The following is a 26,817-nucleotide window of genomic DNA, read 5'->3' as shown; positions in this document are numbered from 1 at the left end:
TTTTATGTTAGCGATACTACCTCAGGTCACTGTCACATGACTCGCTTTCATCCTCTTCATCTGGCAAATCCGCCATATGTCAGGTTTAGGGCATTTCTAGAAACCATACATCTGTCATACACCCTTTGTTGTCGTATATTCTTGCAACGCTCTGTTTTATCGTAGATCTGGAAGGAGAATCAGAAAAACACGCAAGTACGACATCATGACTACACCTGCCGAGCGTGTAGAGATGGCACCCCTGAACGAGGAGAACGAGGATGATGACGACTCAACCCTGTTTGATGTCAAGTACAGGTAGGCTACATTAGAACTCAACCATAGGAATTAGTTGGCATCATCAGTACACAGTCTGGCAGTATTGCTAAGTCATTTTATTTTGGTTTGGTATGGCTGTACTGTATACTGCCTTTATATCAGCTAGTTTATTTCAGTGTGTCACAACTGTAGTTTGACTGTGTGCATATGTTATGCCCATGAAGGACGACTTCCTCTGTGGTATGCTCTAATGCAAAAAGCATGCGCAGGAGGCCCCTTCATACCATCTCATTTTAAAAACATAAGGACAAAATTAGAACACACAGAAACGCGTCATATTGGCTTTTTGGAATCTTAACTTGTATAGCATTTGCCAGTGCTCCAGTGAAACAAAGCATTTACAAGGCGGCAAGAATGTTTTTGCCTAAGATGAACAACACACGTTGCTCTAGCCATAGATTCTACAGAACGTGTATACTATGTTCCCACTGTAATTTAAGTTGAAAAAGAATTAGATTTGGATATGTCTGACTTAACAGCCTGAATGACCACCTGTAATACAGTACAGTGTAGGTCCATAGTCGCTCTCTGTGGCCAGAAAGTCAGTTTGATGTTGACTTTAGGGTTCTCCCTTCCCTTCAATTGTTCTGCAACAGTGACCCAGCTTCCTTTGAGGAAGATGGGGCCTCCTGTTTGCCTGACATTTTATGCTTGTGAGGAGCACAGAGATGTGCAGTGGATAGACTTTAAAATACCCTCATGGCTGGGGGTAGCAAGTTGAAAGCTTACTCTGTGCCCTACTGGTAGTACCCTATCATGCCAAACACAATACCTTGACATTTTGTTTTGAAACTTTATTGCAGTACTAGGAAGTTATAGATCTTATAGATATTATAGATCATTGCACTGACTCATTCTGTATTTGTATGTGTTCCAGGTGAATGCCAATGTGTACTGCATCGACTGGACGTTGTTTTGATCACACTATTTTTGCCAGTGGTTACTCAAACCGTGATGGATATTCTCATCCACTCTGTGCTCGACAGATTGTTTTTGCAAAGTCTTAGGAAGTTAGCTATTTCATCCGACCTTTGAAGGTTCCTACACCATTGAGCACTTGCATAACTGAATCTTCAGTCAGATACAGTAGAGCTCTCTTTCTACCAATCTTTTGGGTTATGTTAGTCGCTTCAAGATTGATCGCTTCAATCTCTGTGCAGTGACAGCTTCTGAAACAGCATTCAAGATATTGAGACACTGGAGACTGAGGGATCAATCCCCTAAAAGCATGAAATGTAATTTTGTCTGAAAGTGTCAATTTTTTGGGACTACAGATAAATCCTTTTACTGTGTTGTCTGTTTTTTGTAGAATGTGCTGTCTGGGTTTGAACAATCTGTATTCCTGATCATACTTTATAATGAGTTTATATATTGTGTCTACACTTCTATTGTAAGTACAGTTTTACATTTGTTTTAATTGATTTGTTGTAATTCCAGATATCCACTAACCTAAATCATACCGAGAGATATTTGATGGCTGCTGCAGGAAATATTATAGCCCTCAAACATTATGGCCCTACCCCTAATGCTCATAGTATTCACTGTAAAATAAGACATTCCTCAAAAAACGATATATCACACTTTGCACTGTAATACTTGTCTACTAGTCTGGCAATATTATTAATCTATTTTGTTATGCCAAAATATGAATCATCCACTAACCACTTCATTGTGCAGATACTGTATGCTGTCTGAGGCATTTTCTCCTCATTGTTAATATTGGTGCATATCTTACTGTATGTTTGAGAAATTCCTATTTTGCTGCTATCTCTGAGCTTAGGTTTAATGTGTGTATGTGTAAGTCACAGGGACATCAGGTCATGGGGCCTGGTTTTGGAAATAGGTGTATATTTTTCAAAGGAGAATATACATTTAAGATGAAGACATGTATCTTTGATTTTTGTCATAAAGACATTCACTTCATTTGGTATACTTTTTTCATTATCTTGTTGCAAATGATGTCTTATAATTTGGCGCCTTTAAAGTCAAGTAAAAGTATATTTTCAATTCTCATGGAACTGGGACAGAATCCATTGGGGTTTCAGGCAATGACACATATTTTTGAATTCTGGTACAGTAGATTCAAAATGGCAACTCAGGACTTTCTGGTAAGTCTCAGACATGGTTTGGCTCCAGATACTTAAGACAAATATTTTACAACAATAGGCATACTGTAGGAGTCCGAGAGCCTATCAAGGTATGGTATCAGGTTATCGTAGTCCGAGAGCAGAAGGAATGTGGAATTTCTGCTTTGACGGTTGCTTTTCATGTCACAATGACATGATAAGTATGCATAGGATAAGTAAGAGTTGTGTGATTCATTTTCACAAGGTCTTTGGAAACATTCCCTTATAAAAGTAATTGACTTTCCAATGCTGATCACTTCAGTTATGCTTACATTTAAATGTCTAGAAAACAGGCTTGTGTGCTGTAGTAGAGATCTACAGGATGCTAATACTGGTGTTTTTGAGATGTATTGTTGCTGGGAACATTCTCACCCTCCTTGTCTTGACAATTTGTCTATTTATATAATACAAAGTTCTCTTACAAGGATACTAGTATGATGAATGTGTTTTCCGTGAATGTAAGTCATGTATACAGTATGTGTTCTCATGTCTCACAATGTTCATTTAAGGCTTTACTGACAACTTTTATTTGAAATGAATCCTCTGGTTCAGGCAGCTTTTCCTCTTGTAAATGCCATCAAAGTTATCATGCTATATGTAGTTTGTTGCTAATTAACTCCATCTCCTGCCTCTCTATGGCAAAACGTCAAAGCAAGACCTTCAATGTTTAATACTGCTTTTGAAGAATATTGAAAACATGTCCTGTCTTAGCTTTGTCACCGAGAGAACCCACTCAACAACCACCCACTAGCTGGCTCTTATTATTCCATTTAAATAAAGCATTAACCAATTAAAAGTACTCTTCCTATCAACTGTTGTTACTGTACCTGTTTTGTGTGATCTTGCATCTTCAGATTATTGTGCCGTGAACAATGTTTGAAACCATATGTGCTCCAAACTTTGAACTCTGTAAACCAAGAGCTGAAGACAGGCAGGGTGGTATTACTAACATCCCCATCCCCCCCTCAAAATACTGTCCCCGTGACATGCACAACTGCAGTCTGCTTTGTTTCAATAGACTCCCCTCTTGTCATTTTTATACATTCATTCTGTGGTAATAGTAAATTAAAAAACAGACTATTTTGATAGACGGCCATCTTTGATAACAAAATGTCCTTTAAGATCCAGCATAATGCATCAAGGTGGTTTTAGTCAAAATGAAGGTGGTGTTTTTCTATAGTACAGTGTATTCTATTAAGCAAGAACTAAAGACGAATTACAACCATGAACACATTCTAACAGGAGTATACGTGAACATTTACAAGCATACTAACGTAGGTCTGTTACCCCATGACAGATTCAGCGCAAATAGTTGTGGTACTGGTCATAGAGTGCTTGTATTTTCCAAACACAGACCTGCTTTTACAAATAAATGCTTTAATTACTCTGCCTGGCCTGCTGACGTCTGTGGTAAGGCTGTTATCTATTTTTAACATCACTGGCAGCGTAATAAGAGAAAGTCCACAGGAACACCCTGTCAAAACAACACTCTTACAGACAAATCACATGGTTGAGAGCGCATGAGGGGCTGCTTATCTGACTGAAGTACTCTACAAATACTTCAAATATTTCTGCTAACTTCCATGAACAGAGCTATTTTCCTCTTGAGGTAGCAAACATTTTTTGTTAGGACGAAACTCCAGAAGCTAAACTCACTAGTAGAATGACCAGGTAAAAATTATAAAATGTTTATTATTAACAGATTGCAGAATAATTTGAGATCTTAGTTTTGCGAAGACATATGTTCCTTGTGTGAGAATAAAATGATTTGCCTTCAAAATATATTATAATGTCTACTTGGTAAGGCCTACAGTATCTTTCATATTTCTGACCTTAAACACCAGATTAGGTTTTCCCAGGATTAGGGACAACATTCACAAAATGTAACAATCCTTAAAACAAATATTTTCTGAAAAACAAAGTATTAGCTTGTGTTAACCCAATGTTTTCCACAAACACACCTAAGTTGGCCATTAATAGGCAAATTCCACAGCAGACATTGTTAACCACCCCGGAGGTTGTGCCTGAGTCAACTTTACTGTGTGAACAGCTGGGTGTGTTCCATGGCGCCCTAACCCTAAGGCCAAGTTACCTTTCAGGTTGTAAATACAGTTCAACCTGTTCAAAAAGGCACTGCTTCCTCAGACTCAACTGCACTCAAGGTAAATCAATAATGGCAGAAGTTAATTCTGGCTCACTGGAGTCATGTGGAGTAAGAGTTTCCTCTCATAAGATAACTAGCTGGCACCTCATTCTCTTATTATACAGGATTTTAGAGAAGATGATTTGCCAGACAAAATAACCAGAGACATAGTCAGCTAGAGTGTTTTAGGCCTCTTAGTTTTGATGTAATATTTTCATGTTCAAATGTCAGGGATTTCATTTTGTAGGCTTGATTTTACTCACAGTGTGGTAGACAATCAAATGAAATTAACACATTTTGAAGTGATGACTGTACATTCAAAGACAATATATTACAATTCCAAACAAGTAAAGACTGTAAAATGTATAACATTTTGATATAAAACTAGCCCTGGTCCTGGTCGGTATACTATAGTATATACTGTACTGTAGCCAGGAACCATTCGTTGCGCATTACCGTATCTACAGATAATATTATTTTGCTACTCACAGAAGTGAAGACAGTTTTTGAAAGATGAAAGCCTTTTCTGCGAGGTGGCTACAATTGTAGCCCCCCACCTTTTATATAAAAATCACTTTTTTGCACTTAAATAGCATAACGTCCTCCTTTCTCTCCACTAGCGAGAGCAGCATGTGAGATCACATGATCAGGGTCGTGAAGCCAGGCCAATGGATATCGGTGGACATGTGCTATTTAGGTGCAAAAAGGTGATTTTTATTTAAAAGGCGTGGGGCTCAATTTATAATGTAATGTAGACTGAGTGACAAAAGTCAATGGCGCAATGAATGATTCCTGGCAGGGCAGTATAACAGAGTATGGCCCTGAACACTATATCAACCTGGACCAGGGCTAATATAAAACCGGCTACAAAAGGGATCAGAAGTTAAAGGCAAAATAAGAATACTGTACTATATGAGCCCCTGCCCATCATATGAACTCATGTTTGAGGACAAAAGTAACAGTCATCTCTTTTCCTAGGTGGTTCAATTTTGTAGCTCAACCAGTGCGTTGAGTTCGGGAGGGGGGTAGAGTGGCCAGCTGGGGATTGCAGTGTCCTTGAGCAAGACACTGAACCCCCAAAATCACTCACGTGTGGCACGACCGTGTACCGTCGCCTCACAGCAAGAAGGTCTCCAGGCCAGGGAGTTTGCATGTTCTTCCTGTGTTTGCAAGGGTTTCCTTCCAAAGAACCCAATACGAAAACCGTGCAGAAGAACAGATCACTAACGCTGTCCGTCCCTGGTGAAGACGGACAGGAGCACTTGGTTGGCCCCCGGGCGCGTCCCCGGCACGCTGCCTACTGTCTGCTCCCGGCTGCCCTTGGGGGAAGGACGACAGGATGGGTTAAGGGCAGGAGAAGAATTTCATGTACTGTAGAGTCTACAGTAGGCCTACATGAAATTCTTCTCCTGCTCTTAACAGTCCGTATGTCCAGTCACTTTGTGTGTGTTTCAGCATTGCTGCAGTGTGATGTGTGATTCACTATAACAATACAAGTTGTTGTTGTTTTTTTGTTTTGTTTGTTGTTTCTTTTGTTTGAAAGCCAGTAAAATACACGAGTCTAACAATATCTTCTTTTATCCATCTAATGCCTGGCCATCTAAACACTAGAGCCACACATACAGTGCTGTTAACACATTGTCATAGAAATTCTAAAAGGTAGGAAATCAGTGCATACATCTTTAAATGAGCTTCAAATGGAGTTCAAATAAGATACACAATAACTGAAATTATATATTTTACAGGTTCATTCATTCTGTGTGTTCAGAGAGCTTGTTTCATACAAGTCACTTTTTTTCTGACAATCACTCATGAGCATAGTCAGGTCATTTAGCTAGAGGAAATTCCCCCAAGAGCTGAGGGAAGACTGTTATGGAGACATTCTTTGATGAGCTTTCTTGAATTTCCCCTCTGCGTCACAAGTACCCGTATGGAGCCGCAGCGCCCCCTGTCTGTGCAGAGTGCTCAATGTCCTGAACTCCAGCGGCATGGTGTGTGGACTAGAACGGGAAGTGTACTCATAGGTAAGAGTGTCATAGTAGTGGTATTTCACGGGTTTTCCCTGTGGGTCGAGGGGGAAGGGCCAGAAGCCATAGAGGTGTATCTCCTCACAGAAACGAGTGGCCATCGTGTACATTAGAAGACCCGTCGTCGGCCTCTTTATCTGTACGTTGTTGGTCAGCCAGTACCTGTTGACAAAGAAAAAAAAAAAGTATTTTGTGACATTCATCTGCAAATCTGGCATTAGAGTCTGTTGTCTCTTTTTTTTTTCTTTGATATCTGTGAGCTTAGATACTGTAACTACTAACAGAAAGTTCAAAACAGACACACTTTGAAATCATCCCCAATACAGAAAATGGTCAACACAAAGATGAACAGGAAGAATTGTGAAATAGACAGCGACACAGGTAGCAATAACTCTCACACACAGCAATATTACTGTCCTCCCTTTCAGTAGGTCTAATATCATGTAATGCACAGCAAGATCATGGTTCATAGCTTAAAGTGACTCGGAGACAGTGGTGTGGCAGTGGTTCCCCCAGTCCCCCTCCAAGTTACAGAGGATGAGTGCATGGAAGCAAATATCCATTAGAAGGCTCTGAACCTTCCGCATTCTTAGCTCTACAATGGCGGTCCGCTCATCCTTGAATAAGCCTCTGAAATAAGCACCCTTTTTGTCCCTGTGTGGTGCCTTTCACTCAGCTATTAAGGGGGACACATGCAGAGGAGGGGCTGGACCCTGACAGGGCCGAGAGGTATGGGTCTGGGGCATTAACAACCCCCCCTGGTCTCCTCAGCCACAGGCCCACACGCTGGCCCCCCAGGAGACGAGCTGCTTGCGGCCTAGCTGGCGCTGCGTTGCTCTCTGGACAGACAGCAGGTCAGAGATGGAGGCAGAGGCTGGTCTATTTAAAGGGCATGTGGCAGTCCGAGTATCACCAGCCCCAGGGACAGGGATTCCTTTTTGGCATACTGAGCATCTATCCAGCAGCCCTTCTAAAGGCTCATAGACCACGCACTGGATTTCAATTTTTTTTCCTGTGCTTTCAGAGGGATTGACACAGACTGACGTTAGATAGTTTCCGTTTCTGTGCTCTTCTGCGAACCTTTCTGCAGTCAGGAAGGCCACACAGATGGGAAGTTGATCACCAACTGCCTCCGGTGAGTAGCTTTAGTAGCTCTGTTTTAAAATATCTGTGGACCTGAGGAAACTGCTAGCTGAGAGCCTGCTGAGCCCAGCATTGCGGAGCTCACAGGCGTAGCCTAGCAGTGAGCCTCGCTGTGGCCCAGCCCATTGGGGCGGCCGTAGCTCAGGAGGTAGAGTGGGTCGTCCAATGATCGTAGGGTCGGCGGTTCGAATCCTGGCTCCTCCTGACGACATGTCGAAGTGTCCTTGGGGCAAGACACTGAACCTCAAAATTGCTCCCAATTAGCCGGTTAGCACCTTGCATGGCAGCTGCCGCCATTGGTGTGTGAATGTGTGTGTGAATGGGTGAATGAGAGGCCTTCATTGTAAAGCGCTTTGGATAAAATCTCTATATAAGTGCAGTCCATTTACCATTTACTAGACAGTGTTAAAAATACAAAGCGGGCGGCCCGTGCCGTGTCCCTACCCTCTGACGGCGTGCAGGAGGCGCAGGGAGGGGAAGGCGGGGCGAACGTCCACCGCGTGCTGCAGGATGACCCGGACCGCCCACTCCACCCGCTCCTCCCCGCCCTTGGCCATGAAGGCCGGGATCCACAGCACGCCGCCCGCCAGACCGCGGAGCCTCCGCAGGAAGCGCTGCCGCCACTCCTCGCTGGCCAGGTCCTGGAAAGCCCGCTGCACCACCGAGGGGTTCATGGTCACCAGGTCCGTGCGCCTCCCCACGTCCCCGGCGAAGTCCTCCACGGGCGCCAGGTTGCACCTGGGGAGGGGGGGGGGGGGCACACAACGCAGAGGTCACACAGCTAACTGCTGGCGCTCGCCATCTGCTCCACCAGTGTCATTGCCGGATCCTGTAGCCTCACGCTTGGCCAAATAACAGTGCCAGGGAGTTCAAAGCCTAAGAGACTGTTTCATAATGGTAGAGTCTGGAATAGTCTACCCATACACATTAGATCGGCCCAGACCCTAGGGGTTTTTAAATCTCTATTATAAACCCATTTCTTCTCCCTGGCCTTCAACTGTAGTTGATGACACCCTGGTATTCTGTGTGTTTTTATATTTCTGTACTGTTGTTGTTATTGTACTTTGTGCTTTTATAGTTTATTGTATTTTGTGTTTACCTGTACAGCACTTTGGCTCGACCGCCGTCGTTTTCAAATGTGCTTCATAAATCAAGTTTGACTTGACTTGAGCAGGTTTGCATACTAGCACTTGCCACAGTCATCCTAGTCCACTGGTTCATCCGTGGCCCCAGGATCTATTACAGAGGAATATGATGCTAATGGCTAGTGGAAGGTGAGCAGAGGACCCCGGTGCTGAGCTGAGCCCTTATCTCCCTGCCTGAATTCCTATTCAAATTCCTGAGCTTCTTTTAACTCCGTGCTCTCAGCTTACTGCCTGTGTTGAGCCCTCTCTGCTGCTGCCAGCCCTTCCAGATGTCCTGTCCTTGCACTGCTGAGCTGATTACCCAGCAGCAGCAGGGCTCCGGGATTAGACTGCTCCACCACAGGGTCAAGCAAGTCCAGGAGGCAAGAGATCAATGTCACAGAGGCCATGGAAACACGGCATGGCAGCAGATCATATTGCACTGTAGGTGGTTCCTGCCTGTTCTAGAATAGTCTTTGCCATCTAAATGTGACATTACCCAACTCTTGTTCATTCAAATTCAGTATTTATGATATTTTTGCTCTCATTACCCACAGAACTGTGTGCGCACAAAATGTTGTTGTGCTAATTCCATTGCTATGCATAGCTGTACTGTCATGACAAAATCTGGAGCAAGGTCAGGAGCAAGAACTCACACTGACACACTAACGCAGACCAGCGTTGACAGTTGGTTTTCTTATACAGTTTTCTGTATTTCTCTTTTCTGTAATTCTCCCCTGGTCAATTAGTCTAGAAAGCCTATGAGTGCTACTTTAAGCACCTCAGGTAGCTTTTAAAAAATATCCCAGTCAGTATGGCTGTATTGTTAATTTTGTATGAAGTAATATACAATGTTTCATAATTCTAATGCATTCAAATCCATCAGTCATCAATTCACCTCAATGTAAAACCATGACAAATATAATCCGCATTTGAAAGCCAAGACCACCTGCTCCAATTCACACCCTTATCTCATTGGACAGCTGGTATGGAAACCTTACCTGATGACAAAGTCGTGAGAGTCGATCTCTGGCCCACAGCTGCTATTCAGTAGGATCCCAGAATTCCCTACAATGGCACATCGTCTGTGATGTTGGTTCTTCATGGGGGACGCAGTAGGAAGCAGGCGGTACAGGTTCTCCGACACGTTTGTAGTGCTCTTTCGGTCGAACACATAGTGGATGACGTCTCCTGGCTTCAAAGTGCCTTTCAGAATAGAGATGTCCCTCTCTGGATCAAAGAATCTCAGTATGTTCTTCCTACAAAGGGAGGAAATTACAGTAATCTTTGAGGACACACCCATCTTTGTACAATGTGACTCATTCAGAGAAGTGCACAAGCATTATACCTGATGAGTTTGGAGAGGGTCTTGTTGAAGGCCCAGTTATCTTGAGAGAGCTTGGTTGTATTATCCCAGCTTGAAGGAGGGAGGTTTTGATCCTTTCTCTCTCTAGCTAACAGTGTTGGATTCACCTTTACTGCTGCATTTCTGAATTTTGATAACAATGAAGAGATGTTACATGACAAAGAGTAATATTTTAATCTGATGCATCACAATAGTCTTTTTATCAAGTTGTGGGACATACAGTATGTGATATTTGATGAGACAATAACAGGTTAAATCTGCGTGTAAGGACAGAGGAATATTTTGTGTGTGTTATTGATTGTGTTATTAATTTCATGTTAATTATATAGGCTTCGTAATTTATGCAGTTTCCAGAAATTGCATATGTTGTCCATTTTTCTATGGAAACAAGCAACTTGATGGGTATTTATTAGGGACCTGTCTCTTGCCTTTGGGTTAAAACCTGAGATTTGCATGTGCAATAAACCTTACTTTTTCTACAGGTCTGTATGTGCTCATTAAGCTCAATGGGGGTTGGAGGCTGAAATAACTGAACAGATCAGTACAAATCCAAGTACATTCGAAGGGGCCTCAAACAACAAGGAACAAGAAACTATGCAAGTCAAACCTGTTGGGCTTGGGGACAAGGTTGTGCAAGTAGAACTTCTTTGAGCCTCCAATATTCCTAGACCAAAAAATATCATTATAGCCACCATCCAAGAGTGATGAATAATATTCCTGTCAAAGTCAAAGTCAAAGTAGAACATATGGTGCACATGGATGTTTTAATAGAATACCAGGCATCACATAACTCAAGCTGTTGGAATTGGATATCTGTGCTCGGGTCTTGATGATATGAAGGAGAAGAGCATGCATCAAAATGCTGTCCGACTGTGAAACGGGAAAAGCCATTACAAGATGTAAAGCTTGAAAATGTGTGGCGAAGGCCAGTCTCCACTCTCCACATAAATGGATATGAGAAAGCCGTCATTTCGCTCAAGATAGTGCTGGGCAGCTCAATGGCAAGACATCAAGCATGCACATTGGAAAGACAGGAATATGCTGACTATTCAATCTACGTGACCAATGGAAAAGTTGGGAAATTGCTTTTACACCCTGAACAAAACACATATATAGTAGACTCTCTATCGGCAGTGGCACTGGGAACTGTTTGGTACACACAAAGGGTAGAACTTTACGTTCCTTTGTTACTACAATGTAGTTACTGCAGGTATTACTATGTAGTTACAAAGTATATATATATATATATATATATATATATATATATATATATATATATAGGTAGCTAATAACTTCTGTGAAATAAAGACACAGTGACATAAACATCTGTGAAATAAAGTTACTAGGCACAGTGAAGTCTAAATTGCCCATAAAAGCCACGATCAATGGGAGTTAATGAGTTCCATCACAAGGTTCTTGAAGAAATCTATTAGGCAGGGCACACAGTGGATCCTGTCTTATCATAACAGGAGTTTGCAAATGAAATGAGAAAAGCCAACTTATGTATATGCAATTATATTTCGTGAAAGTTATTACAATGGAATCACTGGTATGCCAGCAGACAAGGAGACAAAAACATTCAATGTGCTGTGATGAAAGTTTCACTGTTATTTTAAAACCTAATTCTACAACCTAAACCATTTACTTGAAATAGAGATCCGTGCATAACCAATGTCTAGTAGCAGACACGATACAGAAGCTCACAAATCATTTTCAAGCACTGTTTTTTGTTTTTTAAATCTAAATATACACTGCTTCTTCATGAAAATCTAAAAATAGCTAAATTACCTTGGTTTCTGTGTATCAATAGCTACTTCGTTCTAGTTAGAATGTGTCAACCTTTACACTATTGCAAAGTGAGCAATCATTTTCATGATAGCCCCTGAAGCAGACAATCTGACAGACAGACTTTTGCAGAGTTTTCCAAACGTGAAGTGTGGTTGTATGTGTAAGATGAAAGTATTTCTACTTCAGGGTTGAATGATGTCTGAAGAAAGGCAAACTGTTTCTTTTGTCTGCCGTCTGTTGCTCTCAGTAGCTAATCAAACAGTATTCTCCAGTCTGCACATTCATCCACAGAACAGCCTTCCACCATGACATGAATGGAGCTGGAGAGCAAACAGGATATGTTGAAGTGTGGAACAGCAGAGAGAGAATGCCATTTGTCATGAAGCCCAGGAGCGCCCCTGCACAGATACCATTGAATCAGAGTTTGGTGTGAAAAGTAAATGGGCTACCATCAAATCTGGAAAAACTAAAACAGTGACACGCTACAGAAGTCTTAAGTCTGTAATGCTGAATGTTGGTGGGAAATGGAATTAGTAGGCCTAAATTGCCAAATGTAATCAATTTATAGCCACCCCACCGTGTGCTCCCTGGACACTGTCCTCTCCACTTTCCTTCAGTGTGTTGCACCCGAACTCCTTCTCTTCCTAGCCCACCTCATCAACGCATCAGGGCTGAGTTTCCCAGAGGCATCGTAGCGCTACGTTCATCGTAAGCTATGGCGTTCATCATAGCGCTACGATGAACGTAGCGCTATGATGAACGCCATAGCTTACGATGAACGTAGCGCTACGATGCCTCTGGGAAACTCGGCCCAAGATGCTTTCCCTCCACTTTCAAGACTACCAGAGTCACCCCCCCTCCTGAAGAAACCATCTCTCGACCCCTCTGACATCAAAAACTACAGACCAGTTTCCCTTCTATCCTTTCTATCGAAAACACTTGAACGTGCTATTTTTAACATTTAATCTCCACGGTTCGGTCCAGGTTCAAGGCTGGCCACTCAACAGAGACCGCCCTCCTTGCAGTGACGGAGTCAATCCATGCTGCAAGTGACTGAGAGTGTAATACGGTAGACCACCAGATCCTCCTCTCCACCCTCGAGGAGAAAGGCGTCGCTGGCTCTGCACACTCCCTGTTTGCATCCTACCTGACAGGCCACTCCTACCAGGTGACATGGAGAGGGTCGATGTAGGAACCACTTAGTCTGACTACGTGGGTTCCACAAGGGTCTGTCCTGGGTCCTCTCCTTTTTTGCCTCTACACTACATCTCTGGGCTCTGTCATTAGCTTGCATGGCTTCTCCTATCACTGCTATGCCGATGACACCCAACTGGTCCTGTCATTTCCCCCTTCTGATACACAAGTGGAGACACGCATAGCTGGGTGGTTGGCTGACATCTCGGAGTGGATGACGACACATCACCTCAAGCTCAACCAAGACAAGACTGTTCCTCCCGGAGAAGGGCTGCCCACAGCGGGACCTGTCAATCACCATTGATACAGTGGTGACACCGACTCGGACTGCGAGGAATCTGTGTGTGACCCCCCCCCACACACACACACACATATACACATACACACACTCCCTTAGACATTACACTCTGCATACTCACTGTATATACACTGACTGCACTAATTTCTGTATATTGTTCTTTTTCTTAGCGTATCCTTTTTTGCACTAGCATTTTGTACTCTGTACCTGTCTTTGGTACTTCTCGTCCCTGCACCACGACCAAAATCAAATTCCTAATACGTTGAAAAACTGCATGGCAATAAATAAATTCTGATTCTGATAGTCCTTTTCAAAATGTCCAATCGTCTGTCACTGATAAAGTATGGAAGTGGCTCACAAAAGTGCTAACACAGACACAAGAAGTTAACCAGCGTCTTTAAGAAGTTTTCTGTGTTTTGTGCTTGTGACAGTAAGTAATTCTCCATTGAATGTGACCTGTTGCATCAGTTGGATTTTACCAAAGTCTTTGATGTTTCCAAGAAAATTTATAATTTCCTATTTGCATCGCGAGATAACTATTTTCTACAAATCATGTGGCTAAAGCCAGACTTACATGAAGCAACCTGATGCAGTTGAGCCTTTATATTGTGAATGCTGCTTGTTGTGTCAGTAAGGCATAGGTCTACTACTAGCATACTTGTGTAGTGAGTTCATCTTTCTCCATTGCCATTATTTTGGGTTTATTGTGGCATAATTACTATGTCTAATTATCAACGTGGCTGCACAGATCATTTCTAAGATAAATAGCCTAGCTATTTGTGGCCTTTAATTATTTGTTGTGAATGTGAGTATGGTGCATTGGAAGGTTATATGGTTGTAATGTTGTGGTGTATTTTATACAATAGACGTGATCTCAATGTATTCAGGAAATCTGCGCCAAGGTAGAGGTAGCCTAGGCCTGGGAGGCCTTGACCCAGCATCAACCGTCTCAACTCCCATGTGAGCATATCTCAAAATTATCTATCTCTCTCTCTCTCTCTCTCTCACACACACACACACACACACACGCACGCACACACACACACGCACACACACACACACACACACACACACACACACACACACACACACACACACACACACACACAAGGATTTCAGAGGTTTCCAATTAAATGGACCCCAGACCACTGGGGGGGGCTTGTGGTATTAACCCTGGGGGTAATACCACAAATTTCAATTCTCAATTCTCACCAAATTACAATTCACCAAAATTGTACAATTGAAAGGAAAGGTTGATAATTAGCCTACATGTTTACTGCCTATTTTTTTGGCTGAAGCCTACCAATTGAATTGAACTGGCATTTAAAATAATTAAACAGACAATATATCACATAACCTAAAAGGAAAATGTTATAGAAAGACACATTAAAACACCCCATGAAGTTCTCAGTTGGTGAACATGCACGAACATAAACTGATGCAGATATGGAATGAAATGTAGAGCGTGCACTATGCACCATACATCGACAATTTTTTCTCAGCATCGCTACTTACGCAGTTTCTTCCTCCACTTCGGCAATATCGGCGATGATTAGAATTAGTACTAACAATGTTACAATCCCGAACATACATGTGCGAAATTCTAACGGCATGACTGGTGGTGTTGCCGAACTACCTGCTGCAACACATACGCCACTTCACCTCTCAGTCGCCGAGCTTGATGGACTGCTTGAAAATGTGTACTGTTATCGTCACACATAGGCTAAACATTGTCTTATACTAGAGATATGTGTCTTGGTCTAACTCCCAGGTTACTCTCCCATTCAAACGTTTTTTTTTCCTCTTTTCTCTCTCGCTTTTGTCTCTCCGGCAGTGACACTGTAACCGTTCGCACCTCTATTCTCCAGTCAAACTTTCAAAGCCTGTGTCTTACCAAGTAGGCATTGCGATTGCCATGGGAGTAATATGGGGCAGAATTAAATCTTAAAGCTACAGCACGCCAAATTTACACACCTTTCAAATTCGCACACACATAAACCTCTCTATTTGAAAAATGACTTCGCCTTGTGGGAGAATCTTAAAGGCTGGCAGTGACCAAGGTACCAATAAAACTATTAGTGAACAGTTACAGGCCTATTATGGCTTTATTTATTATGGCTATTTCGTCGTCTACAAGGTCTTCAGTTCATTGCTGTAGTCTAAGCATGTGCTCAATTTAACTCAGATCTAAATAATGGAATTAGATCAAAAGCCCTCACACTAATTGCAAATCAATCGAATGACACGTATATCGACTTTTATAAGGCTCTTATAAATGGTGTAGTCTATTTCGTTTCTGGTTGTAAGGAAGAAGACAGATCCGTCGATGCCAGTTTCAATACTTTTATTGAATCTCAAGCATCAAAAATCACACTGCAGTTGTGATGAGTTAACTCGCCAATGGTCTAGGATGAACTAACTTGACACAGCGCATCGCTCTTGGTTATACGAAAAGAGGTGTTACCCAAAATTGTCCTGTTCTTCGTTACCTTGTCTAAAGTTAGACAGTTTAATGACTCAGTTAAACAGATCCTGTGTGCCCTGTGAGTGACGGTGTGTGTGTTTGTGGGTGAGATGCATCTGGCTGCAGACAAAATGGCCGACCTCCGCAAGAGGCGCCTCCTCAGTTGACAGGAAATCACGTGACCTCTGCAGTTGACAGGAAATCCGTTCTGTCGGCCATTTTGTCTGCAGCCAGGTACTCTTGTTGTGGGTTGACTACAAGCCCCCAGGAATCGAAATCTAAAGTGAAGGCCTATTGAACCGCGCCATCTTGGCTAGATTTGTAGTCACTTGGCTATTTCCGGTTACTTTTGACTTGCGCAGTTGAGCTTCTCTGGCCGACGCGCGTCCACGAAAAAGTTCACATTTCTCTGAAATGTAGACGCGCGTTCCCGGCTCTCCCCGCTTTGATTTAGCAATGAAAACCGGCTTGCATATTAACCTGTTTTTGTCAAATATATCAATTGGAGAAATTATTTTTTGATCCTGGCATCTTAGTTTTAACAAGTTAAATATAATTTAACATGTTTTGTTTGCTAGTAGATGGTATTCATTCCGTTCGCGATAACGTTATTGCAGCCAGGCTAAATTCCTCCAGGGAGCCAGTGACCGGCGAGTTGAAGAGCTTCACTCCCCGCCAGCAGGAGCTCTGGCCGCGGCTACCGCATCTCGGAAAACCCGCTGAGTTCGTGGCTGCTATTTCACACTCGCCCTTGATCAATCCCAATACCGATCCATGGTAATAATGAATCAATCGTTCAGATCAGATCGGCAGTGCTGCATGCATGTTACAACATCATTGTTAGCTTTATTAACATAACCATAGCCTACATTTATCTCTCTAACGTTAGGCTATCCATCTTACACCAGTCGGCCATTCGATAGCTGGAAGCGGTCAACGCCAACGTTGACTGAAAACACCCAAACTCAGTGTATCGTTTCATCTTCATGCTACACATCAACTCCTTTACATTGTATGTGAATAAATTCCTGTTATTCTAAAAATATCCCATTTCTGTCCATTCCTGGAAAAGGCTAATAATTGCTGTCAAATGATCACTCCAGTTTATCACCGTATCCCACTACCATTTCAACTATGCACAGGAGGTTGTCTTGTGGTCATTTTCATTAAAAAATGTGAACTTTTTCGTGGACGCGCGTCGGCCAGAGAAGCTCAACCGCAAGTCAAAAGTAACCGGAAGGCCAGAAAAGCACAACTGCGCAAGTCAAAAGTAACCGGAAATAGTCAAATGACTACAAATTTTGCCAAGATGGCGCGGTTCAATAGGGCTTCATTGTTGATAGCGGCCAGTGAATGGAGTGGCTGTATCCAGTTTATATAATACATCCATGGTTGACTACCAAGCCCCCAGGATCAGCTTGGCGCATTGAAGCCACCATGGGCTTTCAGGCCAAGCCCGGTATTGCAAGTCATGTCACGGCATGCGGCCCAAGAACCCTTATTTCCCATGTTAGTGGATGATGATAGATAGGGCTAGAAAAGGAAAACAAAATTTTTCTGGGTATCATTCAGCATCAGAGACCAATCTTATCAATATAAACTTTTAATTCAATGGGGTTTTGGGGTTTTTGAAGCCACCAATACCTGTATCGAGCCATTTAAACATGTGCTGTGCACGAGCCTCGGGGACGCGCTGGTCGCGCGTTCGTGAGTCCTGCGAACTCGGGAAAGCACGTGACCATAGGAAGACCCGCCCTACTCTGCCTCTGATTGGATAGGAAGTCATGTAATGACGTCGCTAACATTTGCTATGCTTTAGCAATGAAGCTTATGATCATGCTAATCAGAACGTATGTCTATGATGCAAATGATCATGACATGTGGTTACTTTAGGACATCGTTGGAAAAGATCTAGAGGGTAAGTGGGTCAATGTTGAATAACTTAGCTAACATTATCTAATGTTACATTTCTTTATATTAACATCAACTATATTGATAGGCTAGGGAGCTATGCTAACGGTAGCTAATGCTAACGGCTTAGGGTTAACGTTAGTTAATGCTAACGTTACGTTCGGAGGTCTCAGATGTATTTCAATTTTAACATAATGTTGAGCATGATCAATGTGACATTGTTCATACATTGATTACAGTCTGTAATCTTGTCTGGCATTATTTAGCTATAGTGGGCTGATGCTTGCTGCTGCTACTATAGCATTTGCCACATTATACATCAAATTAATCAAGCATAGTTAGTGTTATTACCTGAAGGCATTATTACCATTGCAAGTAAGCATGCCATGTATATGCCATGCCTGGAAATCAAATTAATAGTGTAATTATTCCCCATCATAGCTCATTGTACACTGATATAATCATTATCCTTGCCTTTGCTAATACTCATCTCTTTTATCAAACTTTGTGCTAGGAAAGAAATCTGGCTGTCATTCATCGCTAGTGCTCATCCAGGCTGTTGTCATCTCCCGCCTGGACTCCTGCAACTCCCTACTTGCTGCCATCCTGCAGCGTTGGCCATCAGACTCCTGGAGAAAGCTGCTGCTAATCCCGTGTTCAACGGCCCCATGCTCTTCCACACAACTTCCCTACTCCTATATGTATAGTCTATATGTTTTTACGTGTTTCTTTACGTCTTTACATGTGTATTTGTCAGGGTTTGTCTGTTAGTGATTGTCGTGTCCCCACTCTTGGCCTGCACCTTGACGTGGTGAGTGGGCTTTAAACCAAGCCAGGCCTTTTATAGTTGTGTTTTGTGTTTTTCTGTTTGCTTAAGTGTCTAATATTGAAGGTACAAAACCTTTAAAAAAAGAAAGAAAAAAGAAGCCCCTTCCTTCCCATAAAATTCCTGCGATTGTAACAGGTGTATTGATTCCACCACACTTGCCCACACTGGGTTCAAACCCGGGTCCTCTGACTTAGGAACGCACATGACCACCTTTCTAGAACACTGCCACCAGCTATCCCAATGAAAAGCTAGCGAATCAATTGTGCACATGGGCAGTACTAATACTGAGGACAGAGTTTAAACCAGTTCAACCAGATATTCACTGAGCCTGACGGGCACCTGCCAGCTAAAAAACCTAGTACTGTCACCCTCCACTTCTGCTGCGCCTGTATCCAGCCATAGGGGCTGATTATTTATAATGATGTTGATGAAGTTTAAAACCTTATTTACACATAGTGTTTGCTGTTTTAAAAGATAAATGCAGTGATATGAGGCGCCACCTATTGGTGAGGACAAAATCATTTTTTGACTGACTAGATGAGATAATGAATTCCTGATGTGCATAATGATGTCACTAAATCCCACTGTGATTGCTTTTTCAGTCAGTGAACAGGAAGCAGAGCAACCCCTCTGTGTTCGATCACCTGATAGAAGAACCTCCTAGGTGAGACCACACTACAGTACGTTGCTCCAGTAAACATATGAAGACCCAGCCGTATTTAAGCTGTCTTGTCTAATTTGAGCTGTCTTGTGAAGTCCCTGTTTTTCACATACTCCCCCCAACCCCCCCCCCACCTACAGATGTGTAGTGCTCTGACATACAGTCCCCCAAGTACAGGCAAGACCCCAGTGGCGCGGGTGCAGACTAACGAGTGTAGGCAGGGAAACACAAAGGTGTCTATAAGGAAAGGAGCTGACTGCCTTAGCAAGTGGGTTGGTGAATCAGAACACATAATCAGCTCTGCCTTCTCTTTGACCAGGTTAGCCAATGGGGCAACTGTGGCGGTGGGGGGAGGGGGGTATAATTATTGGACAGGACACCTGACCATCATCCTCAGTGTTGACTGAGAGCTTGTGATGGCTGTTTGTTGGTCTCTCCCAAGGTCAACCTAATGAGACCCTCCTTCATCTTCTTCCACAAGATAGACCGGCTGGCCCCAGTATGCTCCAGCAGACAGGACCAGATACACAGGTGAGGCCTGTCTGTCACGGAGCCACCGCCTCGCTCCGCCTCTGATGTAACTCGGTTCTTCAGCTTGGCTGCGTACTTGATTGATGTTGCACATGGGCGATTGGAACTAAACTAACCTTGCGTTGCATTTGTCTCTCTCTCTCTGGCTCTATCGTGTCCACTCTGCTGGCGCTGATGGATGGGTTGGACAGTCAAGGGGAGCCAATGGTCCAGTTCCTGTTCATGCTTGGTTGTTGCCTACTCACCTTCCCATCTCCTGCATCACCTGCCACCTGTCTCCGCTCTGCCCAGCTGCACCTCATCCCTCATTACTCTTAGCATTAATACCAGTCAATTTCCCTTGGTTCTCTGTAAGATCATCCAGTCATCTACCAAGTCTGCTCAGCTCTTCTGTCTGCCATATTTTGGAGTTGTTTATTGAAATTGAGTTAAAGTAGTTTGTATGGGTCAAGCATCCTCCAGTTTGTATGACTCAAGATCTGTTTACTGCCATGTATATGGTTCACACATACTAGAAATTTGACTAGGGTTAAGGCATACACTGGTGACATGTTTTTAATTGTTTTGTGATCAGTCTTTGTGATATTTTCTGATGACCAAGCCTTTGATCTAAGCAGAGCCTTAGCACATTATGGAGGAACCATGTCCCTTTCTTTTACCGATCCCTGAGAGCAAGACCTGTGAATGTCCTGAACAGTGTGGTGGCCACATTTGTTGGGAAACAGTGTGGAACATCATTGCATAGTTTGACTGCCATTTCATACCAACATTAAGAGAAAGTGGAGAAGTAGGCTATACCTAGAAAATACTATAGTTGTGCAATTCGTTTGTACAGTCTAGTAGTTAAATGGTTAAAAATGGGCAAGCAATAACATTGGAGGGAAATGTATACTGACACTGATGATTGTTTCAGAAATGGTCTGAGACAAAATAATGAAATGTTATACATCAGTATTGTGAAACACTGAACATATTTTAATGACTGACAAGGAGAGAGGAAACAGTCCAAGTTAATCAATAATAACTAGGCTCACTATGAACAGTGTGTATTATTGGCTCTGTTCTGACATCAGTGCACAGTTCATTCCACCACTGTGAGGCCAGGACAGAAATAAGCCATGGCCGTTACAATCTGCCGTAGGGGGGCTTGGAGCAACTGGGGAACCAATCACCTCAAGGCAGCAGAGCTTGACCACAGCCTGGAGGTCGGAGGGAGCTGTTCATTTGCCCTGTAGGCTTGAACCACAGTCCTAAACTGGATGGGACAGCGCAGGGAGCCAGTGCAGAGAACAGAGTAGGGAAGTTTTGTGGAAGAGCATGGGGCTGTTGAACACCAGGTCAGCAGCAGCTTTCTCCAGGAGTCTGATGGCCAACGCTGCAGGATGGCAGCAAGTAGGGAGTTGCAGGAGTCCAGGCGGGAGATGACAACAGCCTGGATGAGCACTAGCGACGAATCACAGCCAGATTTGTTTCCTAGCACAAAGTTTGATAAAAGAGATGAGTATTAGCAAAGGCAAGGAGAATGATTATATCAGTGTACAATGAGCTATGATGGGGAATAATTACACTATTAATTTGATTTCCAGGCATGGCATATACATGGCATGCTTACTTGCAATGGTAATAATGCCTTCAGGTAATAACACTATGCTTGATTAATTTGATGTATAATGTGGCAAATGCTATAGTAGCATCAGCCCACTATAGCTAAATAATGCCAGACAAGATTACAGACTGTAATCAATGTATGAACAATGTCACATTGATCATGCTCAACATTATGTTAAAATTGAAATACATCTGAGACCTCCGAACGTAACGTTAGCATTAACTAACGTTAACCCTAAGCCGTTAGCATTAGCTACCGTTAGCATAGCTCCCTAGCCTATCAATATAGTTGATGTTAATATAAAGAAATGTAACATTAGATAATGTTAGCTAAGTTATTCAACATTGACCCACTTACCCTCTAGATCTTTTCCAACGATGTCCTAAAGTAACCACATGTCATGATCATTTGCATCATAGACATACGTTCTGATTAGCATGATCATAAGCTTCATTGCTAAAGCATAGCAAATGTTAGCGACGTCATTACATGACTTCCTATCCAATCAGAGGCAGAGTAGGGCGGGTCTTCCTATGGTCACGTGCTTTCCCGAGTTCGCAGGACTCACGAACGCGCGACCAGCGCGTCCCCGAGGCTCGTGCACAGCACATGTTTAAATGGCTCGATACAGGTATTGGTGGCTTCAAAAACCCCAAAACCCCATTGAATTAAAAGTTTATATTGATAAGATTGGTCTCTGATGCTGAATGATACCCAGAAAATTTTTGTTTTCCTTTTCTAGCCCTATCTATCATCATCCACTAACATGGGAAATAAGGTTCTTGGGCCGCATGCCGTGACATGACTTGCAATACCGGGCTTTGGCCACTACGTCAAATGGCTTCATGCGCCGGTGAGCAACTTTCATTGAAATGAATAGGCAGCCATTTTCAATGCCGTCTCCAGTTATATTATACCTCCATGGTTGACTATGAAAACCAGCGCTCTGCTGTGAGACACCTAATCCTATAGTCAGAAACTTGACACCTAGTGAATATATAGGTTTTACTAAAAGCCACTAAATCATATAGGTGGCAATAGTGAATATATGGATTTTTCTAAAAGGCACTTAATGTCATATAGTTTAGATAAGAAACACTTAGTAAAATATAGGTGGCGCCAGTCTGCCGCACCAACACAGTGGAAAATCCCCAGTGTCCTGTCTTAAAGACAACCTAGGCCTATCTGTAGTTTTCCATCCCTTTAGTATGTGTCTATGTGTGTACATTTGAAATTTACTATATAACTTATGATTATACTGGTCAAAATATACTACATTTCCCCTCTGGGACCACTTGGGGTCCCAGCACAAAAACAACAGAAGGGAAACCCAATTCATCACACATACTACAAATAACTGAAAATAAACATAGAAAATACCTGAGCTGCAGTCTCTCTGCTCACACATACACTAAGACAAGCCATATAAAAAAAACTAAATCGTATAAAGACACACATAAAACAATACTACAGAATAACTCATATTTGTTAAAAAGGCAGACACCGCATAAGATGCAGAAGACGTCCCAAGAAGCAGGCAAGAATGAAAAATCAATTTTAATCATCTCAATATCACTTCAATATTTAATGGAAAAAGTATCTTGCAACCCCCATAACCAACCATCCATCCAGGGCGATCACTGTACAAAGTCTGCAACTGGGCACACCTCCATGCATCAACAAAATAAAACAAACAAGAATACTATTCCTGAGAAACTATAACTCCATTATACGGCATATACATTGATTACATAAAACAGATTACTTCCATAGTATTCAATATCAGTGTTTACATAATCAAAATCCAATTAAACAAAAACAAACGAAAGTCCAGGAGATGTTGTCTTCATGTCTTGACATACCATTACCTAGAGGTCAGAGGTTACTAGCACATGACCTCACCGTAGAACAGTATTGTCCACTGTCTCATTCAATCCCAGATAGAGGATAGAGAGTAGAGATAGATAGAGATGAAATAGAAGGGGATTGGGGGCATAATCCAACTGTAGAAGATGGCCTTGCCGTCGGGCTGCTAAATCCAATCTTCGCCTCACCCAAGATGAGGACTTGCCTTCAGAAAAGTTCATCAATACATCCAAATAGCACATTGTTGCTGCATGGTCCTTTCTTTTTTGAATAGCAAAGTCAATGTTTCCTCTGTGTGAAGTTCAATAATGGCATCCTTCAAATTTAAGTATTATGGACTGTTGTAACTGATCACGAAGTAACTTCGCAGAGTGGTGCAAAGTCAATTGCTTTAAATGTTCCAGGTGAGTGTCCAAGTTGATCAAAGTAATTTGGTCCTTTCATCTTCTTCAACCAGGCTCTCTTTGGCTTTGCACAGTTTTTCCCGCTGAATTGAGTGTTCATTACTATCAATGTGCTTTCTTTGGCCTTGGAGCACATATAGCAATTTTCTTTCTTGTTAGTTTGCCCTGTATAGTTCAACCATTGGTATTATTGGAGTCTCTGTAGTTTCTTGAGTTTCTGATTCAAGTACAGTCCTAATAGTAGCTGTCTTTGTCTTAGTCTTAAATATGGCTGTAGTCATTAAGTCCAGAAGTCATTGACTCAGGTACTGGCATTGTGTCCCTGGTCGTAGTTGGCTCAGGTTCTGATGTCGTCAGTCTAGTCATAGTGAGGTTAAACTCTGAGGTTATTAATCTTGTCGTAGTCATTTCAGTCTCTGGCGTCATTCTAGCTCTAGTCTGTTCAGGTCCTGGAGTCATTCCTTCTTGTATTATCCTGAAGGTCACACGATGAGGTACGTATCCTCCCATATCGAAGTGTGTTGGGTCATAGTAGATACATACAGGTATACACGCCTTCATCTTCTTCCTTAACATCATGCATCACAAGTGAACAGTCCTGTTCATCCTCATTTCGAAGGTACTTTGTTATATTCTTTTGTCGGGGGTTTGAGTCTTCATCTTGCTGGCTCTTGGAGTTTACTATAACCACAGTCTCCGCTTCTTTATTTTTCCATATGGCAGGATCTGTATCCTTCTTGGCTCCTTTAGGACATTGGCATGGGAGTATGGCTGTACTTCCAAGTGTCCCTCTAACAATAGTCTTTGAGTCGAGCTGGCTTAACCCTCTTACGAACTGGTCTATGGCTTTCTGGTTGGGCTGGATCTGGATGGTTCTCTGGCTCTCTGGATTCTGTAGGTGAGGTATCAATGTCGTTTAAATCAGAGTTTGGCTGTTCTGAAGATCCTGGCTTTGATTTTTTTGAAGAGTCTGGTTCTGGTTGTCTTGGTGAGCTTGGTTCTGGTGCTTCTCGTAGGTCAATGGTTTTGAATCTTTCACATCATTCGTCGTTTGAGACATGGTTCCCAGGGTCATCTGGAACACACATCCCATCATCATCAACCAGTTCATTGTGCGCTTCCAGGTCATGGCTTTCATCCTGGAGATTTTCCTTGTTTCCTCTGTCTTGTAGACTCTCCCTTGGTTCTTGTGTATTAAACTCTGTGGCGTCCTGTTCCGGTGTGGGTGTATCCTCTTCCTCTGGGGCTTTCACGCAGTTGTTTAGATGATGCCAGATGGGGGATCCTTTGCGCTTGGACTGTTGTTCCAGTAGTGCGGACGACTTCAAATGGGCCTTCCCTATGGGTGTTGAACCATTTCCTCCGGTACACTTTCAAGAACACGTAGTCCCCTGGTTGTATGGATTGGATTTTCTCCTTTTCAGCTCCTCCTTCTCCACCTGTTTCTGTTTTTGGGTGACATAAGAAATACTCCCATAGAGGTTAGTTATATACATCACATAGGCTTTCATGTCATCTTTCAAAAGGGATAGGCTTAGGCCTTTCCTACTGGTGCGCAGACCTGGGGCTGTCATGCCTCTCCCTGTAACACATTCATGTGGGATCATGCGTAACCCACGAAGTACACTAGAATGGCAAGCCATTAATGCAAGCGGTAATGCCTCAGCCCAGTTAAGTCCTGTGTGTTGACAGATTTTAGTAAGGCGGTTTTTAAGCACCCCATTCATGCGTTCACAGATGCCCTGACTCTGAGAGTGATAAACACTTCCAAAATGCTGCTTAACCCCTAACTTTTGGAAGATAAGCTTTCTCCACAAACTCCTTGCCATTGTCTGATGAAATTCGATCAGGGATTCCCCAGCGTGGTATCACCTCACGGCATAGGAACTTAACAACTGATTGTGCGTCTTTTCTTTTAGTTGGGCATGCTTCTACCCATCTGCTGAATCTGTCAACCACAACCAACATAGATCTTTTACCACCCACAGGACGAATCATGTCCATATAGTCAAGGACCAGTTCTTTCATTGGTCTGTTTGGTGTTGGAATGTGGCAATATTCCTCTATTAATGTTGTTTTTCAGACACATTGTGCATCTACCTATAACATGATCAATTTGCTCCAGTAGATACGATGCCCAAATTCCATACTCTATTGTGATCTTTGACTGCTGACTTCCCCCCTTGCTACATGGGTCTGACCATGAGCCTCCTGAATCAGCAGACCTAACAGCTCTGATGGTGCCACCGCTAGCCCTTCATGATTTCTCCAAAGACCCATGGTATCCTGACTAGCCCCTCTAGCGACCCACACGTGGTTGGATTTGCTTCCTCCTGCATTAAGATCAACTCTTCAAGTGTGATTTTGTCTTCCAATTCCATCTCATGTGTTATTAGAAGACCCTTCCCTGCTGTATTTGCTCCCGTCACCGCCTTTGCTGCCTCATTAGCTGCATCGGTTCCTCGCGTGACTCGAGATGAGTCCGATTTGTGTGCTGCACATTTAGCAATCGCTATTTCTTTCGGCTTCATCATGGCCTGCAGCAACTTCATGATTTGTGCATGGTGTTGAATGGGAGAGCCATCAGTTTTCTTAAATCCACGGCCCTTCCATATCACTCCAAAGAGATGACACACATTGTACGCCTAAACAGAATCAGTATATGTAGTGACATGTTTCCCTTCAGCCAAGAGACAAGCATTCGTCAGGGAGATCAATTCAGCGAGCTGAGCAGAACACGGCTGAGGGATCGATTCAGCACTCTCTACAACAAACTCAGATCTAACCATCGCATATCCTGCACTCAACTGCTCTCCAACTCTATAACAGGACCAATCTGTCCAGTACTCCAGGTCAGATTCCTTTAGAGGAAGAGCCTGCAAGTCTGATCTAAGCTTAGAGTATCTTTCTGCTTCTCTTACACAGTCGTGTGGTTCACCATCTTTGGAGGTTGGTAAAGTTTCTGCTGGATTGACTGTACTGCACCTAGCTAATGTAATGTCTTCCTGTTCCAGT

The 26,817-nt window shown here is 42.8% G+C and overlaps 1 protein-coding gene across 1 annotated transcript; it reads right to left on the bottom strand.

The window, feature by feature from the left end:
- Positions 1-6,457: 6,457 nt before the first annotated feature.
- Positions 6,458-15,140, bottom strand: st8sia2 (ST8 alpha-N-acetyl-neuraminide alpha-2,8-sialyltransferase 2; the record flags this gene model as incomplete). Its single annotated transcript, XM_084453239.1, has 6 exons — positions 6,458-6,776; positions 8,202-8,495; positions 9,883-10,140; positions 10,230-10,370; positions 10,855-10,911; positions 15,043-15,140. The coding sequence occupies 6 exons, from the start codon at positions 15,138-15,140 to the stop codon at positions 6,458-6,460; spliced, it is 1,167 nt and encodes a 388-aa protein (XP_084309365.1).
- Positions 15,141-26,817: the final 11,677 nt, after the last annotated feature.

Source organism: Borostomias antarcticus (genome assembly GCF_949987555.1).
Source record: "Borostomias antarcticus genome assembly, chromosome: 18".
NCBI lineage: Eukaryota > Metazoa > Chordata > Actinopteri > Stomiiformes > Stomiidae > Borostomias > Borostomias antarcticus.
This window is presented reverse-complemented; position numbering and strand designations above follow the sequence as displayed.